The 19,311-nt window shown below is 40.8% G+C and overlaps 1 protein-coding gene across 1 annotated transcript in view; it reads right to left on the bottom strand.

Moving 5' to 3' along the window:
• CNTNAP2 (contactin associated protein 2) overlaps nt 1-19,311 on the bottom strand; it is a 1,163,712-nt gene that overhangs the window by 106,563 nt on the left and 1,037,838 nt on the right. Inside the window, exon 16 of the mRNA XM_063325644.1 lies at nt 18,339-18,509. Within this exon, the coding sequence (XP_063181714.1) occupies nt 18,339-18,509 (171 nt within the window). The remainder of the gene's footprint in view (nt 1-18,338; nt 18,510-19,311) is intronic.

The following is a 19,311-nucleotide window of genomic DNA, read 5'->3' as shown; positions in this document are numbered from 1 at the left end:
ATCTGTAGCCACTGGAATCCTTCCCATTGAGTTTAGTAGACTCTGGATAGAAAAGAGGGCCTTCCAGGAATTGAAAGCAATCTTGTCCACCTTTTCCACTTTACTCAGACAGATGAGTTTAAAGATAGTTTTACAAAGTCATCTCTAAATTACCTGCCCTGCTGCCCTCATTTGCACAGGGGTGAGAGATGGCCATGCCAATGCTGACATCAAAACAGTACTGATAGGTTGCTGAAAATATGTGGAAAGGGCTACAGATGCTACCCTGACGTGCCATATTGGAACACAGGACCTGCTTTGAGGAGGCAACTTCTCACGGGACACAAGTGAAAGTGAAAGCCACCAAAATATCTGAGAGAGAAATTGTTGAACCAAGTTGCTTTACTGCAATGCAGGAATTACTGCATAGCTTGGCTGTCTGTTAATAATCAGGTAGTTGTCAAAAATCATGACCATATTTACAGTAATTGGACTAAGCATCTGGAAGACTTCATCATTTATCTAATTCCCAAATGAGACGGTCATTTGAACTAATGAGAGAAAGCTTCACTCATTTGACCAAATGACAGTGCACATCTATGCCCAAGACTAGAGTGAACCCTGAGCTAAGTGCCAAATGAACTAGCTCTGGAAGCTGTGCAGCTGCATCAGCATGATGCTGTGCCAAGAGTAATTAGTTCTAATGAGAGGCTATACTGCACCTAGGATCAAACCTAGCATAGCTGAGTGCTGATTTATGTGGACATGCTATTTTTTCTTAGAATTAGCTTAGGTATCTCTATAGTATGGGGGTTCATTGTACAGACTAGACACACTCTACATTTGCCTGTAGGTTAACAAGTCAAACCAAAAAAAAAAAAGCAACTTTACACTCTACTGGATCTTACACAGTCATTTATGTAAGTGTCAAGAAGGAAAACAGGGTGAGTAAAGCTATCACTTTGATTTAACATCATTTAACACCCACTTCTCATGGTATAAATCCATTCACAAGATACCATATAATAGCAATTGAGGCTCAGTGTCTTTCTGAACCTTTAGAACAAGCTGATAATCTACATGGAGCAAACAATCCATTGGACAATAACAGAATCACAGAACCATAGCATGGTTCGGGTTGGAAAGGATCTTTGAAGATCACCTAGTCCAACCCCCCTTCCATGGCCAGGGACATCTTTCACTAGATCAAGTTGCTCGGAGTGCCATCCAACCTGACCTTGAACACTTGCAATGATGGGGCACAAACATCTCCTCTGGGTAACCTGGTCCAGTGTCTTACGACCCTCATCGTAAATAATTTCTTTACAATCGGTCTAAATCTACCCTCTTTCAGTTTCAAACCATTGTTCCTTGCCCCCATGTCCTGTCACTACAAGCACTCATAAAAAGTTTTTCTCTGTCTTTCTTATACTTATAAGCACCTTTAATATAATGAAAGGCAGCAAGACCTTTCTCCCCGGAGCCTTCTCTTCTCCAGCCTGAACAATCCCAATTCTCTTAGCCTTTCTTGACAGAAAAAGTGCTCCAGCCTTGTGACCACTTCTGTGGCCCTCCTCTAGACCCACTCTAACAGGTCCATGTCTGTCTTGTGCTGGGGACCCAGAGCTGGAGGCAGTACTCCAGGTGGGGTTACACAAGAACAGAGCAGAGGGGCAGAATCACCTCTCTCAACCTGCTGGCCACACTTCTTTTGATGCAGCCCAGGATACGATTGGTTTTCTGGGCTGCAAGTGCACATTGCCAGCTCATGTCCAATTTTTTGTCCACCAGTGCCCCTAAGTCCTCCTCTGCAGGACTGCTCTTGATCCATTCATCACCCAGTCTGTAGTGGTACTGGCGACTGTCCTGACTCAGGTGTAGGCCTTGCACTTGGCCTCATGAAGTTCACATGGGCCCACTCCCCCAGCCTGCCCAGGTCTCTCTGGATGGCATCCCTTCCCTCAAACTATTAACTGCACTGCTCAGCTTTGTGTCACCTGCAAACTTGCTGAGGGTGCACTCAATCTCACTGTCTATGTCACTGATGAAGATATTAAATAGTATTGGTCCCAGTACAGACCCCTGAGGGACACCACTAGTTACTGCTTTCCACTTGGACATTGAACCATTGACTGTAACTCTCTGGATGAAGCCATCCAGACAGTTTCTTATCTATCTAACAGTCCATCCATCAAACCCATCTATCTCCAATTTAGCGGCAAGAATGTTGTGAAGGCCTGTGAAGACCATATCAAAGGCCTTACAGATGTCCAGATGGCATCAGTAGGTCTTGGTTTGTCCCCTGATGCAGTCACTCCATCGAAGAAGGCTGCTAGATTAGTCACGCACAATTTTCCCTTGGTGAAGCCAAGTTTGCTGTCTCAAATCACCTCCCTGCCATGGATATGCCTTGTCATAGCTCCCAGGAGGCCCTGTTCTATGATTTTACCACGCAGAGAGGTGGCGCTGACCGGTTGGTAGCTCCCAGGGTCCTCCTTTCTACCCTTTTAAGAAATGGGTGTGATATTTCTCCCCTTTTCCAGTCACTGGGGATTTCATCTAAGTGCCATGACATTTCAAGTATGATGGAGAGTGACTTGTCAACTGCAGCAGCCAGTCCTCCCAGGACCCTGGGATGCATCTTGTCAGGTCCCATGGACTTATGTATGTTCAGATTCCTCAAGTGGTCTTGAACTTGAGTTGGGTTACGATGTGAGGGACTCTGTTCCCCCAGTCCCTGCCTTGATGTTCAGGGACTTTAGATATGTGGGAAGAGAGATTACCGTATATTTTGATAAAATATTATTTCCCTGTGAAAAAGGAGGTTCAGTGACTGCCATGAGCATTAACATTTTGATGATATAACTGTACAGTTAGTTTTTAAATATGAGTGATTTCAGACATCCTGTAACAGCATTACTGATTTATGGTCAGTGAAATTCTTGTTGCCTGGAGAAAATATTTTTAAAGACATTTTACCTTTAGTCATAGGAAGTCTACAACCATTTACAGAAAGGAGAAGAGAAATTAACTTCTCAATGAAAGGTAAAGGAATGAAAACGTGTATAACCGAACGACTTTAACCATAAAGGTTTGGAAAAAATGATACCATAATATTTAGAAAAGATACAATTTGAAATCCAAGGGTGGTTTTTTTACAAATATTAAAGAAACCAATTTATGGTGAATAGGATTTATTAAATTCCTCTACAAATTCATCAGGAATACAGAACTCTTCAGAATGTGTGAAGCTTCTTATGACCTTTTCAGTGGTTTTTTGTATGTTTTCGTTTTGAAATTTTCAAAGCATGTAAAAAACCAAATCAGAATGAAAAATAGAAAAAGGCTTTGTCAAATGCAGAAAAGAGCATCCTCTGAAGTGGCGATCCTTCTCATATTTTTGATCCTCATTTTCTCCACCATTTAGTCTGCAGCCTGAAGGCACTTGATTCATTCTCTACTGTGTGCAGCATCTACATTTGGTAGCTACAAACTTGCAGTGACATTTCTTTGCGAATGGACAGGGAATTAGATCCACCGAGAGACGTTGTCCCAATTCAGCAAGAGCCGCTGTTTTCTTATGCATATGACTATGTTCTCACACCGTAAAACAAGACTGCACACAAATAAATTGTTTTGCTGTATATTTAAAAGATGTGAACTTTAATGCATTGTCCTTCTTCCATGATACTTTCACATCTTCTTTGTGGTAAGATTTACAACTGGACCAGTAATTTCAACAACTGGACAAATAATAAGTCTAAGTCCTAGCTTTCTGTTTAAGGAACCAAGCATTTTTGGATTAATGGGAATTGCGTATGTTAAAATCCTTCTTTAATCATTTCATTTTATGAGTGCTCAAATATATTTTCATATATCTGGCTGCCTAACTGAATATAGCTAGCTGTTTTCTTGTTCCTTTGTTGCCTGTGGTGGATTAGACTCCCTCTACTATAGTAATCTTCTACTATTGTCTCCATGCTGAGCCCTTGAAATTCATTATCCTCACCTGTGGTTTTAATCGTAGATATTCAATATATACCAGTTGACTCAGAAGTACTGTACTACATTGCAGCATAGTCCTGGGAAATTCTGGGAGTCCCACAGTCTGGGATTCCTAGAGTACTGGGAAATACTGGGGAGAGGAGATGACCAAAAAAAATTGTGGAAAAGGCAGGTGAAGAGAAGGTGGATGGAAGCTGGAAGGTAGGAAAGATAGTAACTAGTGGTGTACCCCTGGGGTCAATCTTGGCTTCAGTCCTCCTCAAATTTTTATTAATGACCTAGATGATGACAGGGCACCTTCAGCAGGTTTGCAAATGTCACAAAACTGGGATGTCCATACTGCCATCCAGAGAGACGTTGGCAGTCTGGAGAAATGGACTGACAAGAACCTCATAAAGTTCAGAAAGGGGGAGTACAAAGTCCTGCATCCTATGAGGAAAAACCCCATGCACCAGTACATGCTGAGGATCACCCAGCTGCAAAGCAGCTTTGCAGAAAAGGCCCTGGGGGTCCTTGTGGACACCAAGTTGACCATGAGCCAAAAATGGTATCCTGGGCTGCATTAGTAGGATTGTTGCCAGAAATTCGAGGGAGGTGACCTTCCCCTCTACTCAGCACTGGTGAGGCCACACCTGGAGTACCGTGTCCAGCTCTGGGCTCCCCAGTGCAAGAGAGACATGGACATACTGGAGGGAGTCCAGCAAAGGGCCACTAAGATGATTTAAGGGACTGGAGCACCTCACATGTGCAGAAAGGCTGAGAGAACTGGGACTGTTCAGCCTGGAGAAGAGAAGACTCAGGGGACACCTCATCAATGTACATAAATACCTGGAGGGAGGGTATAAAGAAGAAGTACCCAGGCTCTTTTCAGTTGTGCCCAGTGACAGGGCCAGAGGCAATGGGTACAAACTGAAACACAGGAGGCTCCCTCTGAACATCAGGAAACACTTTTTCAATGTGAGGGTGACAGCTCTCTGTGGGGATCTAGTTGAAGCCCACTGTAATTTTTTCATCAACTTCAGTGAAAAAGAATGTTTGCTGACGATAAACTGTTGTCTTTGTTTCCTTTGGTTAACCTCTAATACTGAATACTTGCCTCTCTGGATGGAATTGGAATGTAACAGTGAGCTGGTTTGCCAAAGCTCATGCTAGATAAGACTACAGGTAGAATGAAGAAATTAAAAGGTATGTTCATTACCAGCAGTGTATCACTCACAGTGAATGTGTGTTTCTAGAGTGTGACACCAGGATGGCTTTTATCTGTATTTATATGGACAGGGGATTCTAACAGTATCTACTAAATAAATTTTGCTAGTGTGATCTAGATTTCTAGCAGCTAAAAGTGTGCATCATTGCTGTTCCCCCCACATAATTCAGTTCCAAAGAGTAATTCACAAAGTCCTACATTTTCCATTTTTCTCCAGGGCATGATTATTCCTCTTGGATTGCATTAGGAAAGTCAAAGAAATTACAGTTTGTTACAAGTAAATATATAAAGAAATAAAAAATTACAGGCCATTATTCTTCTAGTCTGTTGGCTACTCTGTAGCATCAAGCTTAATTTTGTTGTGCACCTGCCCCTTGCACCAATATCCATCCCTATGTACACATTTTGAAACATTTGCAGGTGTATTGCAGTGCTTCCTTACTGCTGTTTTACAGGAGTTCAGCTAGCAACACTATTTTTTTCCCCCCTCCTTTCTGTTTTTCAGTATTTAAGGGAATAATAGACTGAGATACTACTGTGTGGAGTAATTTCCTCAAGTGCACGTTTACAGCTGGACTGTTTCAACAATGCTGGCATTAAAAGCGGGCTATTCTCTACCACAGTCTGCTCTCAAAAGGTTAAGAAGTTGCATACAGAAAGAGGCATATCTGTTAGATGCAGCACTGCTCGGTTACAGCTCGTTTCTGGTAGAGAGCGATCATGTCAGTGAGGCATTGTGTTTCCACGCACACACAAGATTAGATTACTCCTTTGGAGCAGAAGCTGGAGCAGAGAACAGTGCAGACTTATAATCCTTTCCCGAGTTTTCCCTAGGGTGGTCCAACCTGCTGTCTGACTGCAGCTGAGGGGGAACTTTTAACTGCTGGAAACCTGTCTCAACCTTTTCCAAAACACACAGGCTACCTGCAAGTGGTTAAATGCTCTTCAGGTGCAAGATAGTAAAAAAAAAAAAAAAATAAAAAAAATGGTCCTGGCTTCTCTCACCTTGTGGACGGGCATAAATTCTTTTTCTACTGGCAGACAACCACTTACGCATATAGTTCACAATATTTCGGAAAGGCGTAACTACACTGGAGCTCAATGTGAAGGGAAATCAGCACTGAATACAGCACCCTCCTCATCATGAGTAAGTGTCTGTGTGAGGACAAATATTTGATTTTGGTAATAAGTAAGAATTGGTTATTTTTATTTCACTTCAAAATAAAATCAACTATCAGCCAACCAATCAAACAGAAATACCGGTCTTCCTACACAGTAGATCAGATTGCTTTGGGGGATAAAAGAATATTGTGTTTAAATGAAAGTACCAAATTTTCTCATGAAAGATCATGCGAAGGCCAAATATGCCCTGAGAAGATAATTATTTATTATCATTATTTATTAATTACTTCAGTTATGCTAATTGCACTCCAGCTGTCTCGTAGATAAGCACTTGGAAGCAACTCTCATATTTTTATGATTATATTTTAGTTGATGTAGCAATTTTCATCCGTGGACATCAAGAATGAAAAATAACATTATCGGTCCTGCATAAACAGGGAACCAAAGCAAAGATATGTGAAAGTACTTGTTTAAGGTCAAACATCAGACAGTTAGAGCAGGGCCTGAAAAAATACCACCTTGCTTTTACTTCTAAAGTAAAAAATACAATTTCAGATACTTGATGTTACTTCCCATCCAGCCAGCCCTCTTCCAATGACTACTTAGCTGCCTGGAAGGAAGGAAGGAACGGTGACTCAGCTGAAGGTCTTGGCGATTCCTCTCATGAGAGGAAAAATACAGCAACAATATCTTTTGGTCTCTTTTGTGAGAGATTATTCACAAAGGGAACTGTAGTCAGTGCACTGAGTGGAAAAAGAGAGGAGGCGTGTACTTTCCTGTCTGCAGTGGGTTATAACATTCTTCATTATATCCTTTTAACTGCAACACTTTACCATGAAACTGAATTGGTTCCATGCAACAGAAGACACCACAACAAGGGGGAAGCGCAGACATCAAAAGAGAGCTCTCCCACGCAGCATATAAAGAAGTTTTGCGTAACCGGTAGTTATTTTTTGTTAGATGAAAGGCAAAATAAAAGTGGGTGCTAACGTTCATGAAATCAGATTATGTCTGAGCATGGTAAAGTAACAGAGATATTTTTGAGAGGAGAGAGTGGCTTGTTTTCCTACGAAAAATTGCTATGAAACTGGCACGGTTCTAAAATGCTGAGCAATGGTTCCAAGTACGTACAAGCAGATACAAAGGACATCAACGCCCCTCTTGAATGTCACATTTGAATGTCACAAAAATCAGCCAAAATTGTAAATTGTACATTACCCTAAAAGTGGTAAGAGCCTGATGCAGGCCTGAAAAGTAGACATCAAGACTGTCACTCTTCTGTGGTGTGATTTTGAGAAACCACATTGCCCGTGTCCTTTTCTTCCCCTTTTCTGTGGTGTTTTTCTTATTCTGTAATTTGTGTATTAGCCGTAGGTTTTGCTGTAGACCGTGATTAAGACTTGTAAAGGTATTTGGATGCACGGCTGGTAGCTACTGAAAAACTTTTATGTCTGGCCGGGTGCTCATGATGTTATGAATTTATTGATTTTTCTGCCTGGCCGTGTAAGTTTTTGTCATTTGTAGTGGCTGTTTTACAAGCAATTTTTCATGGCTGCTATTTATTTCCCTGTGGCTGTCCAGGGGTCACCATCAGGGTAAGGACCCCGTTGCACTACGCTCTGTACTAACACAATAAAAAAGGCTATCCAAAAATATGACTCAAGTTTACCTGTAGTGTAGTAACTCAGCATATGAAAAGGGTGCGCGTGAGGGGGCAGGACATATAAACCTGGCTAACTGTGGCTCCCTTTTATTGTAAGCTTTAAACAAAGATTTTCTTCTCTGAAAACTACATTTGTAATACTTCACGGTTGCCAACATCCCAGGTAGAACCCCCCAAAATTGCAGATGAAATCTTTGGTATTGTTTACTTTTTTTATTCTGCAGCAGGAAAAAATATCTAGAAAAAATACAAAGCAGCAGCAGCATGGAATGGTACAGGAGCAGGGGAGTCGTAACTGACATGCTGAAGGTAAAAATGTGTGCTCTGACTTGATCATCAGAGGTAGGAAACTCCTGAAACACACTGGCAGAGGTTAACGGGCACAGCCACATGGTTTAGCCACCTTTTCTTAACTACTTTGCTTCACTGTGCGCATGAGTCTCACAAAATGTAAAGCCAACAGGAGCTTCATTCCTATTTCCTGCTGTAACCGTGGAAAACGTAAAAGGGGGAGTGAAAGGATTTATGAGTGTATAAAACTTTTGTTGTTAAGAATTCATACTAATAGACACCTGTCCGCAGTGCACGAGTAGGGACAAAATGCACTACAGCGATCCAAGCTTTATTTCAAAAACAAGGTCCAGGCATTTAGATCAAGAGGATATATGAAAAGCCTAAATTATGCAAGAAAGTGTATTCGTCGTCTGGTGATAGTAACTGCCTTCATGTTCTTCTTAACAAACAGATTCACTCTTTTACTAACTTTTAAACAAAATTTTACATGACCGTTTTTTCTTTTCTTTTAAAATGTAAGAAATTATGTGTGCAAGGTTTCTGAATGAAAAGTCAGGAGAAGAAATATTCTTTTTGCTTGTCCTCAGAACAACTGTAGCAAGGCAAGTAGAGAGACAGAGACGCAGAGACTGAATTGAGAGTGACTTAAAAAATAATTAATTTTCATCATGATTTAAATTTATATTTTTTTTAAACTAGCATTTAAAACATGATTAAATGCTGCAAAGTGTTAGGAAAATCTGTGGCCAAAACTTTATATGAACATTTAGCATCTACCACATTATAATGTTCTTGCAAAAAGTCAAAAATAAAAAAATTATATTTACTTGAATCAATCTAGTGACATAAATTGAATTAATTGTGCATAAATATTTGAAGCATCATGGATACAATTTTTTTATTATTAAAATCACCTCTTTCATTATATCTTCTCATTTAGCCACAGAAAATCTTTTTCTACTTTAAATCTGAATTGCTTTGGTGAAAACAATAAAGAATAATTTGGACTTTCAACAGGCTAACTAAGCAATTGCCAATGCTTTATCTAAAGTCCAACTTAAAGAAATAAAATAGTTTACAGTGTAACAAGACACTGTTTAAACACTCACCAAAAAGATTCTCAAAAGCATCTAAATGAATTAGGACCAGAAGATCCATTGGATTCAGGCCATACAGCCTCAGCACACAATGCAGCTTGGTTGGACCATTTCAGATTTCCTCACTCATGGCATTTCAATGTATGGGATGATGTTGATGATTACAATTAAAGGTAAGGATTAAAGATCTGAGTGGTACAGGTGACCGTATAGTTAGTGGGTGTCTGCTAGGACACCTGACCAGGAAGAACAAGTGGATGAGACAACTAGAAGTAGCCTCATGTTCACAGCCCCTGGTCCTCATGTGGGTCTTCAACCAGCCCAATATCTGCTGGAGGTACAACACAGTGGAACATAAGCAAGGTTCCTGGAGAGCATTGATGACAATGTGCTGACACAAGTGCAAGAGAAGCCAATGAGGAGAGATGCTCTGCTGGACCTTACATTCACAAAACCGGAAGGTCTTGCTCGGCATTTGAAGGTTGAAGACAGCAAAAGCTGGGGTGATCATGAGATGGTGGAGTTCAGGATCCTGAGAGGAGAGAGGAGGGTAAAAAGAAGATAGGCTTCTGCAAGTACCTAAGTGCTACTTAAGTAGCAAAAAAAAAAAGACTAGGGAAAATGTGGGCCAACTGATGAATGAGCAGGGGCCCTGGTGACACAGGACATGGAAAAGGCTGAGGTAATGAACACCTTCTTTGCCTCAGTCTTGACTAGCAAGACCAGCCTTCAGGAGTCCCAGGCCCCAGAGATCAGGGACAAAGTCTGGAGCAGGATGGTTGGGCCAGATGAGTATGAGGTCCTCTCCATACTCAACCATATTGTGATTGTGCAATTCTGCGATTGCAGATGCTGTGTGGGCTATTTATTTAACTGAAAGAGCAGTTGAGATTCATTTTAGTCCCATGGGCAGGATGTTTCCTTTGCTGAGATGAGCATTTTTAAATATTAAAGTACTTTTTTGGGAAAAAAAATAATTGCACCTCAGGTGGGTCTGCTAGCCAGTAGGTCTATCTCTTCATTCACTCCACGGCTCATTAAAAATGCCATTATTCCTGCAAAGTGGTGAAGAAAAGATTGATATTCAATGACATTGTTTCCACATAATCTAGTGATCAGAGCATCCACAGACTCAGTGGAAGGTAGAAATCTGAAACTCATGTGGGCAGGGAAAAGGAATGCACTGGGAACATCTGCCAAGTCTGGCCATGTAAGGTAGGCAGAGCAGTGCCTACTCCACCGAAACCAGAGCTCTTCATGTGCTACTGGGCACATCTGGGCATGCCAGAGGACACATTCTGACAAAATTCCTTTGGAAAATTTAGGCTGACACAGGCTTGACACACTTCCTGCTAGGTGGCAGCTGAATAGGTATTTTGTGCATCAAATTTTTATACTGAGATCCTTAAGCCTACTGGTGGATCTAGCCTCTGACACTGTTTTTTTTTTCAGAGGGAGACACATCCCATCAGGAAGTAAACGAAGTTCAGTTATTACTATAAAGAAAAGAGGGATCTGGTCCTCCTCGTTTGTTTTGGAACATGTTGCCATTTACCCTGCCGAAGCAGAAAACTCAGTGACAAAGTTGGGCTGAAGCAGTCAACTGAGTTCAAAGTGGCACCATGCTACTACTTACTCCATGAACTAATGCAAGAAGTCACACAGTCTCTTCAAAAAGTAGCAGGATGGGAAAGTCTTTATGCATTCATTTGTTCACTTCAGTTCTACATGTGAATTTTTATTTCGAATTACGGGAAATTACAAAGAAAATGTATACCTTGAGTTTACATTTTGAAAATGAGTTGCCATGTTTTAATGACTTAGTGCCCAGATTTTACCCTGCAGTTGAGCAAGGTAAGAGCGTACATAAAGCCAGTAAGCGAAGCAGACATTGCTTTCTAATGTTTGGCAGAATACGAAGAATATGAAAGCATACAAGGGATTTAACAAAGTTAATGTAATGGATATCCTTCTTTGATTAAAAAACCCTCTGATTTTTGGCAGAATTGTTGCAGATGTAGCATATTTGATTTTCTTCTGAAAAGAGCAGAGATGGAAAATAGTATTAAACAGGTTGTTAATGAGATGGATGAATTATGGGTCATCAGAAAATTAAAGGACCTCTAATTTGGTTTGGGTCAAGTCATATTTAGTATTATAATTAACACCTTTGCACAAGAAGTCAGCATATGTCTATTTTTTTTTTTTTTTTGCCAGAAACACAACATTGGAAAGATCAGAAAATAATACACGATGAATGGGATCTCAGTGTGATTGGCCAGGAACTCCCAGGATGAAGCGGGCAGGGTAATATTAATGCCACTGTGCAAAGCACCAGTAAACCATTATCAGGACTAATGTGGATAGCTTTGATTATCTGTGTTTAAGAAAGAAGAATTCAAGGTGAAATGAGTGGGGAGAACCTTATTAGCATAACCAGAGAAAGGAACAAGAGAAAATATCTTATGAGAAGAGCTGACGTGAGTTTGTCTTGCTTAACATAGCAATTAAAAGCTGAGAGAAGATATGATTGTTCCATAAATACACAAGGGGAGAGTAAATGCTAGGAAGGGAAAATAATTAGTTCAGCCAAGGAGCAATACTGAAACAGGAATGAATGGTTATAAACCAAAGATGCAAATAAAACTGTTAGGAATTAGAAGATTTCTAAACAACAAAGGTGTCAAAGTCTGAAACCGTTGTCCAGCTGGCAAAAATTCAAACTATTTTCAATAGAGACTTGGACAAACTTAGGGAACTAGGCATGGGTTATGCATCGTGGTTGTCTGTGACAGCAAGGACAGAAATTCAAGAACCCATAAGGCCTGTTCCTGACATGTGCCCAAGACATCCAGTAATTTTGTGCAGTACAGTAAATATTTACTTTCTGCAGGAAAAAGATCAGCATACATGAAGAAGGTATCAAAGCATATGCCGTTTCGGCATGTAACAGAAAGTAGACAAAGTAGAGGGCAAAGACCTGAGATGAGCTAGTGGGTGGTAGGGCTAGCAACGGTTTGCCATGTGTTGCATGTATTTAGTGCAATACAAACCACAGTTAGGCAGAACTATGCTTTTTGAATCCCAACCAGTTCCCACCTTGAACTTTATGTGAGCTGTAACTGATTCATAAGACGCTACACATAAAACGACTATTAAAGTGGCGTTTATGGGAATGAGAAAAGCAACCCAGCGCCCTTGAAAGGAGAAGGGTAACGCTAAGGGGATGCTGTACGGCGCTGTGCAGAGCAGGGTCACGAATGCCATACTGACACTGAGGCAGACCAAAGTAGAGCAACCGGTACCCAGCAACCTGTACCATGTCAGAGTCCAAGCCAGTTACAGAAGTTACCGTTGCGGTTACTGATGGCCTAAACTTCCCCACAGCCCTGTGCCTAGGATTTTGCATTGCTCAGTTTTAGCCACTTCCCCAGCTGGGATGTTTATTTGCTGCCTTTGTCTTGCTCCCACATGCCAGCCTGGGCACCCATCCCCATCTGCTAGTTAGGAACAAGGATACAGGTGGAACCAGCCTACTCAGCTGGGCCATAAATTGCCCTCTTTGAATATCAGGCTTTTCTGCATCACCTACCTCATCTGAAAAAGAATCTTATCTTTAAAAGAACGGCGCTTGCAGTTCTTCAGACTAGATTTTTTTTTTTTGTTTATAACTTTCATATTGTCCTGGAGTAGGATGAGAGCTTGAAAATACTTCTGCAAAAACATTTGGGTCAAAAATTTCCCTGAAGAAATTTAATGTTTTTCCATTTAATTTGATAACTTCTTACTGGCCCCTGGGATGAAGAGACTCCCCACTGCCCTATAGATTCTTTCACACGTGGCTAATGCAACATGCTCTCCTAAGGGGTTGTTTTTCAGAAAAATGACCTTCTGCTAGGAAAGCAAAATAACAACTCAATTAAAAGAAACAATGAAGGTCACACCAGCTTCTCTACACAGCTAGAAAAACAAAGCAGTGGAAAATATAAGCTGCATTTACATTAACATATGGGAATTTAAAGAGTGTCATGTGGAAAAACTAGTTGATATGGTAGAATTCCATTTTAGGATGCCTCTGGAGAAAGAAGCGATGAAGTCATTAAATTTTGTAAGAAAATATATTAATCGGTCATGTGCTAAAGCATTCAGTCTGGAGGAACGAATGCTGTCTGGGCAGAAGCAAACAGCAATGGGAATCACGGTCCCTGGTCTGTCACTGCTTCTTGTCTGATTTTGGAGAAATTACTTATGTCTCAACTAAGTAGCCTCGAAAAAGTGAGCACAAGAAGCAATGTAGGACTCTTCTCTTCAAGTGCAAATGTTAGGTATTGGAGTGCTGTCAGTATCCCTTGCCCACACAGCAAGTAGACCCATCCAGAAGCCATATCCTTACTCTCATTAGGAAACTACTCCGTGTAATCCCTTTCACAGCGGCCAAGTTCAGTGATGGCTCCTCGGGGAGACTTTCAGGGCAGCTGGCATTGCAGGGGTTATCAGCCAAGTGACATCTCTGAATGTAGGGTCTGTAAATATTTCTAACTTTCTACAATAAATTAATAAGAAAGCTCCTTCCTCTCTTACATGTTCACGCCAGGATCAAACACAAGCTGACCTTTATCCCTCTAAGCCTCATCCTTTTTTCTGTTGAAAAACTGACTTGCTGTTAACTTACTTCAGAATAATAACAGTGAGAGCCAGTTCATTAGTGTCCATAAATTGCTTGGAAGTGCTGGGATGAGAGGAACTACAGAAGGGAGCAGAGTACCTTTTTCATTAGAATTATCTGACAGCATCATTCAGAGAGTTTTCTGGAAACAGTTTAATTCAAAACAGGCTTTCTAGAGCAACAGTCCTGGGAATCTGACACAAAACAGTGATGGTAGATGCTCCTTCCCAAATTCTTGGGAATATGCCCCTTCCAAAATTTGTTTCAGGAATACATCTCTTCCAAAACTTGGATTTCTCTTGATCAGAAAATTCAAATGTGGTCTACTTGACAAACATCTCACAGGTATGAAGTAGTTGGGTTTTCATAGTCATAACTCTTCAAAGTCTTCAACCCACATCTCATAAATATACAAACCCGTACTTTTGCTCGTTTGACCCTAGTCAGATACGTTGACATTCAGCCAGATTTTAGGTAGCCCCCTGCCTGATGCAGAGTTTCAAGTTAGGATCCTGGAGTCCTATTTCCCTGAACCTCAATGGCTCTAGCCAGGGTCTGTTATGCAAAGCTACCGTTTTCAGGGAGGAGTGACTGCAAGGAAGAACTGAATGAGGAGGGGAGCCGCGAGTCTTCAAGAATTCAAAATGAAATTCCTGGCATGTTTTGTTTTGCAAGATTCAATCCTGAAGTGCTTAAAAAAAAAGAACATTAGGACTGCTGGTGAAGACCTGGAGGATCCATGTTGCTGTTGGCTGACATACTGCTGCTGTTTCATCTCTGTTTCACGCATGTTAGGGCTGCTCCCAACCTCTGGAATGAAGGGATAGAGGTAAAGGCAAAGGATGAATTAGGGCAACGGCCAGCTAAACTGGTTAGCTGTAGTAGGTGGGTATCTTATGGTAGATATGTGTATCTGATGGGCCAGGCAGCTTACTTCAGTTCAGAGAGTACTGCATGCTGTAGCCAACTCCCCACCACCTCTCAGAGCAAGTGCCAGCTCTACTGCACGTACGCAGTATCATTATATGGAGAGCGGACACTAAATTTCATAGAGACTTTCAGGTACACACTGTGGGGGGCAAACAAGGGGCTCTGAAGAAGATGCCAAACAGTTCCTCAAAACGATATTTGAACTTTTTGGTGGATTGTTTTTATGAGAGGCACTGACAATGAACTGCTCGAGACTGTTGCCCTGGCAGGCTTTGTAGACGGCAGGTTACACACCTCTGGGTCCTAAAAGGTAGTTGAAGGTTAAAGAAGGAAAAAAATGCCTATGGTGAGGGGAGGGGGGGCTCATATAAATGAAAAAATGGTGTTTTTAATGGTGTTTTTACAGAAAGACTGGATTTTAGGTTAAATCCTCCCACAACTGTATAGGAAAGCTGTAAAAGAGAAAACATCCTTTTTTTTTTCTCTCTCTAAAAACCAGTTTTACTTTAAAAAACATCTGGAAATTTTGACCAGACATGTATAGTTTCTGGAAGCACTGCCTTACAGAAAACTGCATACCTTATCCAACTACCTCCTTTCTACGCAGCAATCCTAGTAGTTCTCAGCTGACCAGCCAGCTATAAAAATAATGGGGTTCTGTAGATTTACGGATGTATGTAAAAACTGAGGCTTCAGGTAATTCTAGATCTCTGCCAACTGTTCCATGAATGGTGACAAGTACGAGCCTGCCAGAGGAGCTGCTTGATAAATGGAATAACTAAAGACTTCAGCCACATTCACAGTAGCATTTTATCACTGTTTTTTTCATGACCGTCTTCCTTCTCAGCTGTTTGGAAAAGCTGTTTCCTAAATCAGAGAAACATATTCTTCCCTTCCTTCGTGTATTCCCTCTCTCCTCAGAGATGGCAATCTGGGGCTTTGCTGAAGGCACATGAAGTTACTCTTCAAGATACTGCAAATTCCACCTCCTTTTCTTATAAATCTAGAGAGTTAGAAAATAATCTGTTCGGTTATTAGACCTTAAGAAGCTCCGAGACAGCACACCAGTAAAATAATTTAATGAACATTCCTAGTGACAACTCCTGTGCTCAGAATAAAACACGCAACAGCAAACTCCCTTCCAAAGACTTGAAGGTGAGAATTTTTATTGACTGAATGATCCGTTTCCCTAACGCGTTCACTGAGTGCAGCAACCTGATTAAAATACTAGATATTGTAGAACCTTTCAGTTCCTGGTCTGCAGAGCTAAGCTTATGCATCACTCACCATTTAACCTTCAGTAAATAAACGTGTAATTCAGAAGACAGAAGGAGTTTCTCTTTGTTACTAAACCCACAGTATTCAACTCTCTTTGATCTGTGACTGGTAGAACATTTAAGTCACAGAAAGGCCTGTTTTCCGTCGCTCTGAAAATTTCAAGCAATAGTTTCCAGAAAAGAAAGGGTAGAGTGGATGCAATTATATCGAACGAACTGCTTTGTACCTTTTAGCAAATACAGTCAGGACAGTTTTAATCAAGAGTATATTACTACTTTAAACAGCAATAGTATGTTTGACCTCGCAGACCGTTTTTACAGATGATATTTCAATTTCTGTCATCGAGGATTTGTAATCTAAGGTTTAGATTCAGGGAAGGGACATGAGGCAAAGGCTGAATTTATGCTTATGCCACACCACAGCAAAGCCAGTAGATCTCAAGCATAGGCTTAAAATTAAACTCCTCTTAAATGATATTCTGGGTACACTGCCACATGCTTTCTTGAACTGGTGCATCTGTTGAGTGAGCCACTGCAGCATGATTCTTATTTAAATTGTGTTGAGTTCAAAAGAATTATAGTCACTGTCAAGTCACCTTTATTCACTGATATTGTCACCTTCCAGCAAAGCGAACAGCATGGCTAGTCTGGTAACAACTGCGGCTGAGAACACCTTCCATACGGTAGAAGAGCAAGAAACTCAGATTCCCAACTCAGCTGACTATAAGTACTACTTTAATTCAAAGTGAAATTAGAAATAGCTGCCACTTTATTACTGAAGGGCTGTACCCCTTGTTAATACAAATGAGACTATTCCCTGTGACTCAATAGGAGCTATTTTGATTTCCACCAGTTGAAGATTACAGAAAATTGGGATTAAGCAACATCAACTAAATTCTTTGTAGGAAGAGGGAAAGAAGCTGTCACCCACTTGGAACCTGGCACTTTACACTTATCCAGAGGGAAAATTTAGTTACGTTTTAAAGGGGTCTCCTGATAGTTTCTGAATTTCCACATTGTAATCTCTACGTTTAGGCTTTGGGAAGTGTTGAAAATGGCTTCTTGTTTTAAACTTAGATGTGCGCGTGTAAACCACATTGAATCTCTATAAAAACAGATTATTTGGGGTATGCAAACAACTTCATCTCTTTCAACATTAGTGACTTTTGACACTGACTTCCGTGCGTCAATATTTAGAGCTGGGTCCTTGGCATCCATGAGTCTCTCCTGCAGCAAAAGGAAGCACAAATGCTTTTCCCGGTGCTGGGGTGCAGCGAGGCAGCCTGCCGCACTCAGGTAACCCTGCTGCTGCAATGTGCCGCTAGAGGCTGAAATCACAGCTGCAGGTAGCCCAGCAGGCCTGTTGCCACTCCCATTTATGGCAGGGTAAACTGGCTGGAGGGATAATAAAGAAACATAAAACATTCTCCCCCCTCCTCCTAATTCAACTGCTGCAATTTCACTAAGCAGAGTTCAGGCACAGCTGAGGATTTCGGCACCTTCCTTGGAAAGTTTGCCCCTGGGCCACTAAAAATGGTTTAAATCATAAAATTAACTTGCCTCTTGATATCATTATGCCCTCTTTTTCAGATCAGTGATTTTATTAATAGATAATGCTGATAAAGATTTATTTTTATGAGATTTTTAGGGCTTTTAAACTTCATATGCAAGTTTTCAGCTCTTTGGCTCCTTATGGTGCTGATTAGGATGGCCTCTCTTTTTTCTTTCTTTCCCCTTTTTCCAAAACAACCATGAGATAAAATAGAAAAGCACACAGAGCTGAAGACACACACTTTAAAGAAATAAATCTGGCATACAATTTTGAAAACTCTTGTCAGGTCAGTGTCATCGTTATAACTGATGTTACCAGTTCTATCCTTCTTTGTACTTCTCCCCTCAATAAAAAATCCAAATATACTTCAAGCGCTCCTCACACGTAGGGCAACTTGAAAATCTGTCATGCAGATTGATTTGGAAGCTTTTTCCAGAATTTAGTGAACTTACATGTTTTACTGAATGATATACATTCCCTGAAACCTCCCATCTGACATGAACCTGCTTCGGGTGCCGAGAAGAGTGATGGGAAGCACATACTCACATTTCAGCTCCAGTTTGATGAAGTCAGTGTTCCCCAGATTCTCAAGAAACACCCCGTCTGAGGCCGACGTTTTGAAATAGAAAGAGATGTCTGCGCTGGTTTCCCCTTGGAAGGTGGAGAAGTGAAGGTAGGATGATGAAGTAACGAAAGAAGCTGCGTTCCAGTAGTTCCCTGCATGGGACAGACAAGAAAGACAGACATTCCAGACTCCCTGAAGATATTTGAAAGGCTGAAGCTTTTAATGTCGCTATATGCTACAGTGTTGTCTACGCTGTAAAAAAAAGCCCAAACACTTTGATTCTACTACCTCCTTTTTGTTTTTCTGGATACAGCATGCCAGGTTTCAGAACGCAGAGCAAGTTAATGGTACATTTATTTTCAAGTTCCTGATTTATCATATTCCTTCAGACACAAAGGTGTTGCTACTACATGTTTAGTGTAGTAACACTGAATTCATGGGAGATGGGCAAAATACGAATTTGGTGACTGCCTCACCTCAGGCACGTTTCGCTTTCATACATTGCCTCATGTGTAACTTATCCGTCTTCAAATTTACTCTACATAACTACGCCCATTTATTCTGAAAATGTAGCCATGTCTATTAGAACTCTATTAATATATATCACAGGAAAAATCCTATAAATGAAGCTAAGCAATACAGACCCAATTAACATATGCCCCTAATAGTTCCCTAAAACTTTTCCACTGGAGAAATATCATAATATTATTAAATATTGAAGAACTGTAACAGTACTTTAGCTAGCATGCCAGTCAACATTCTGTGCAAGGTAGCATTACATTGCAAAGACAAAAAATTTGTAAGATACAGGAGATACGGCAAGCCAATGAGAGACTGAAAGAGCTACTTTCATCAGGATGCTTATGTAGCTAGGTTCAGAAATTTAATAAAATACCACTCATTAACTCACCACAGCTGAGTCCTTAGTATTCCAGCTAATAAACACAATAGGAA

Source organism: Chroicocephalus ridibundus, chromosome 2, assembly GCF_963924245.1.
Source record: "Chroicocephalus ridibundus chromosome 2, bChrRid1.1, whole genome shotgun sequence".
Taxonomy (NCBI): domain Eukaryota; kingdom Metazoa; phylum Chordata; class Aves; order Charadriiformes; family Laridae; genus Chroicocephalus; species Chroicocephalus ridibundus.
The sequence above is the reverse complement of the archived record's forward strand: the minus strand, read 5'-3'. Positions and strand labels throughout refer to the sequence as shown.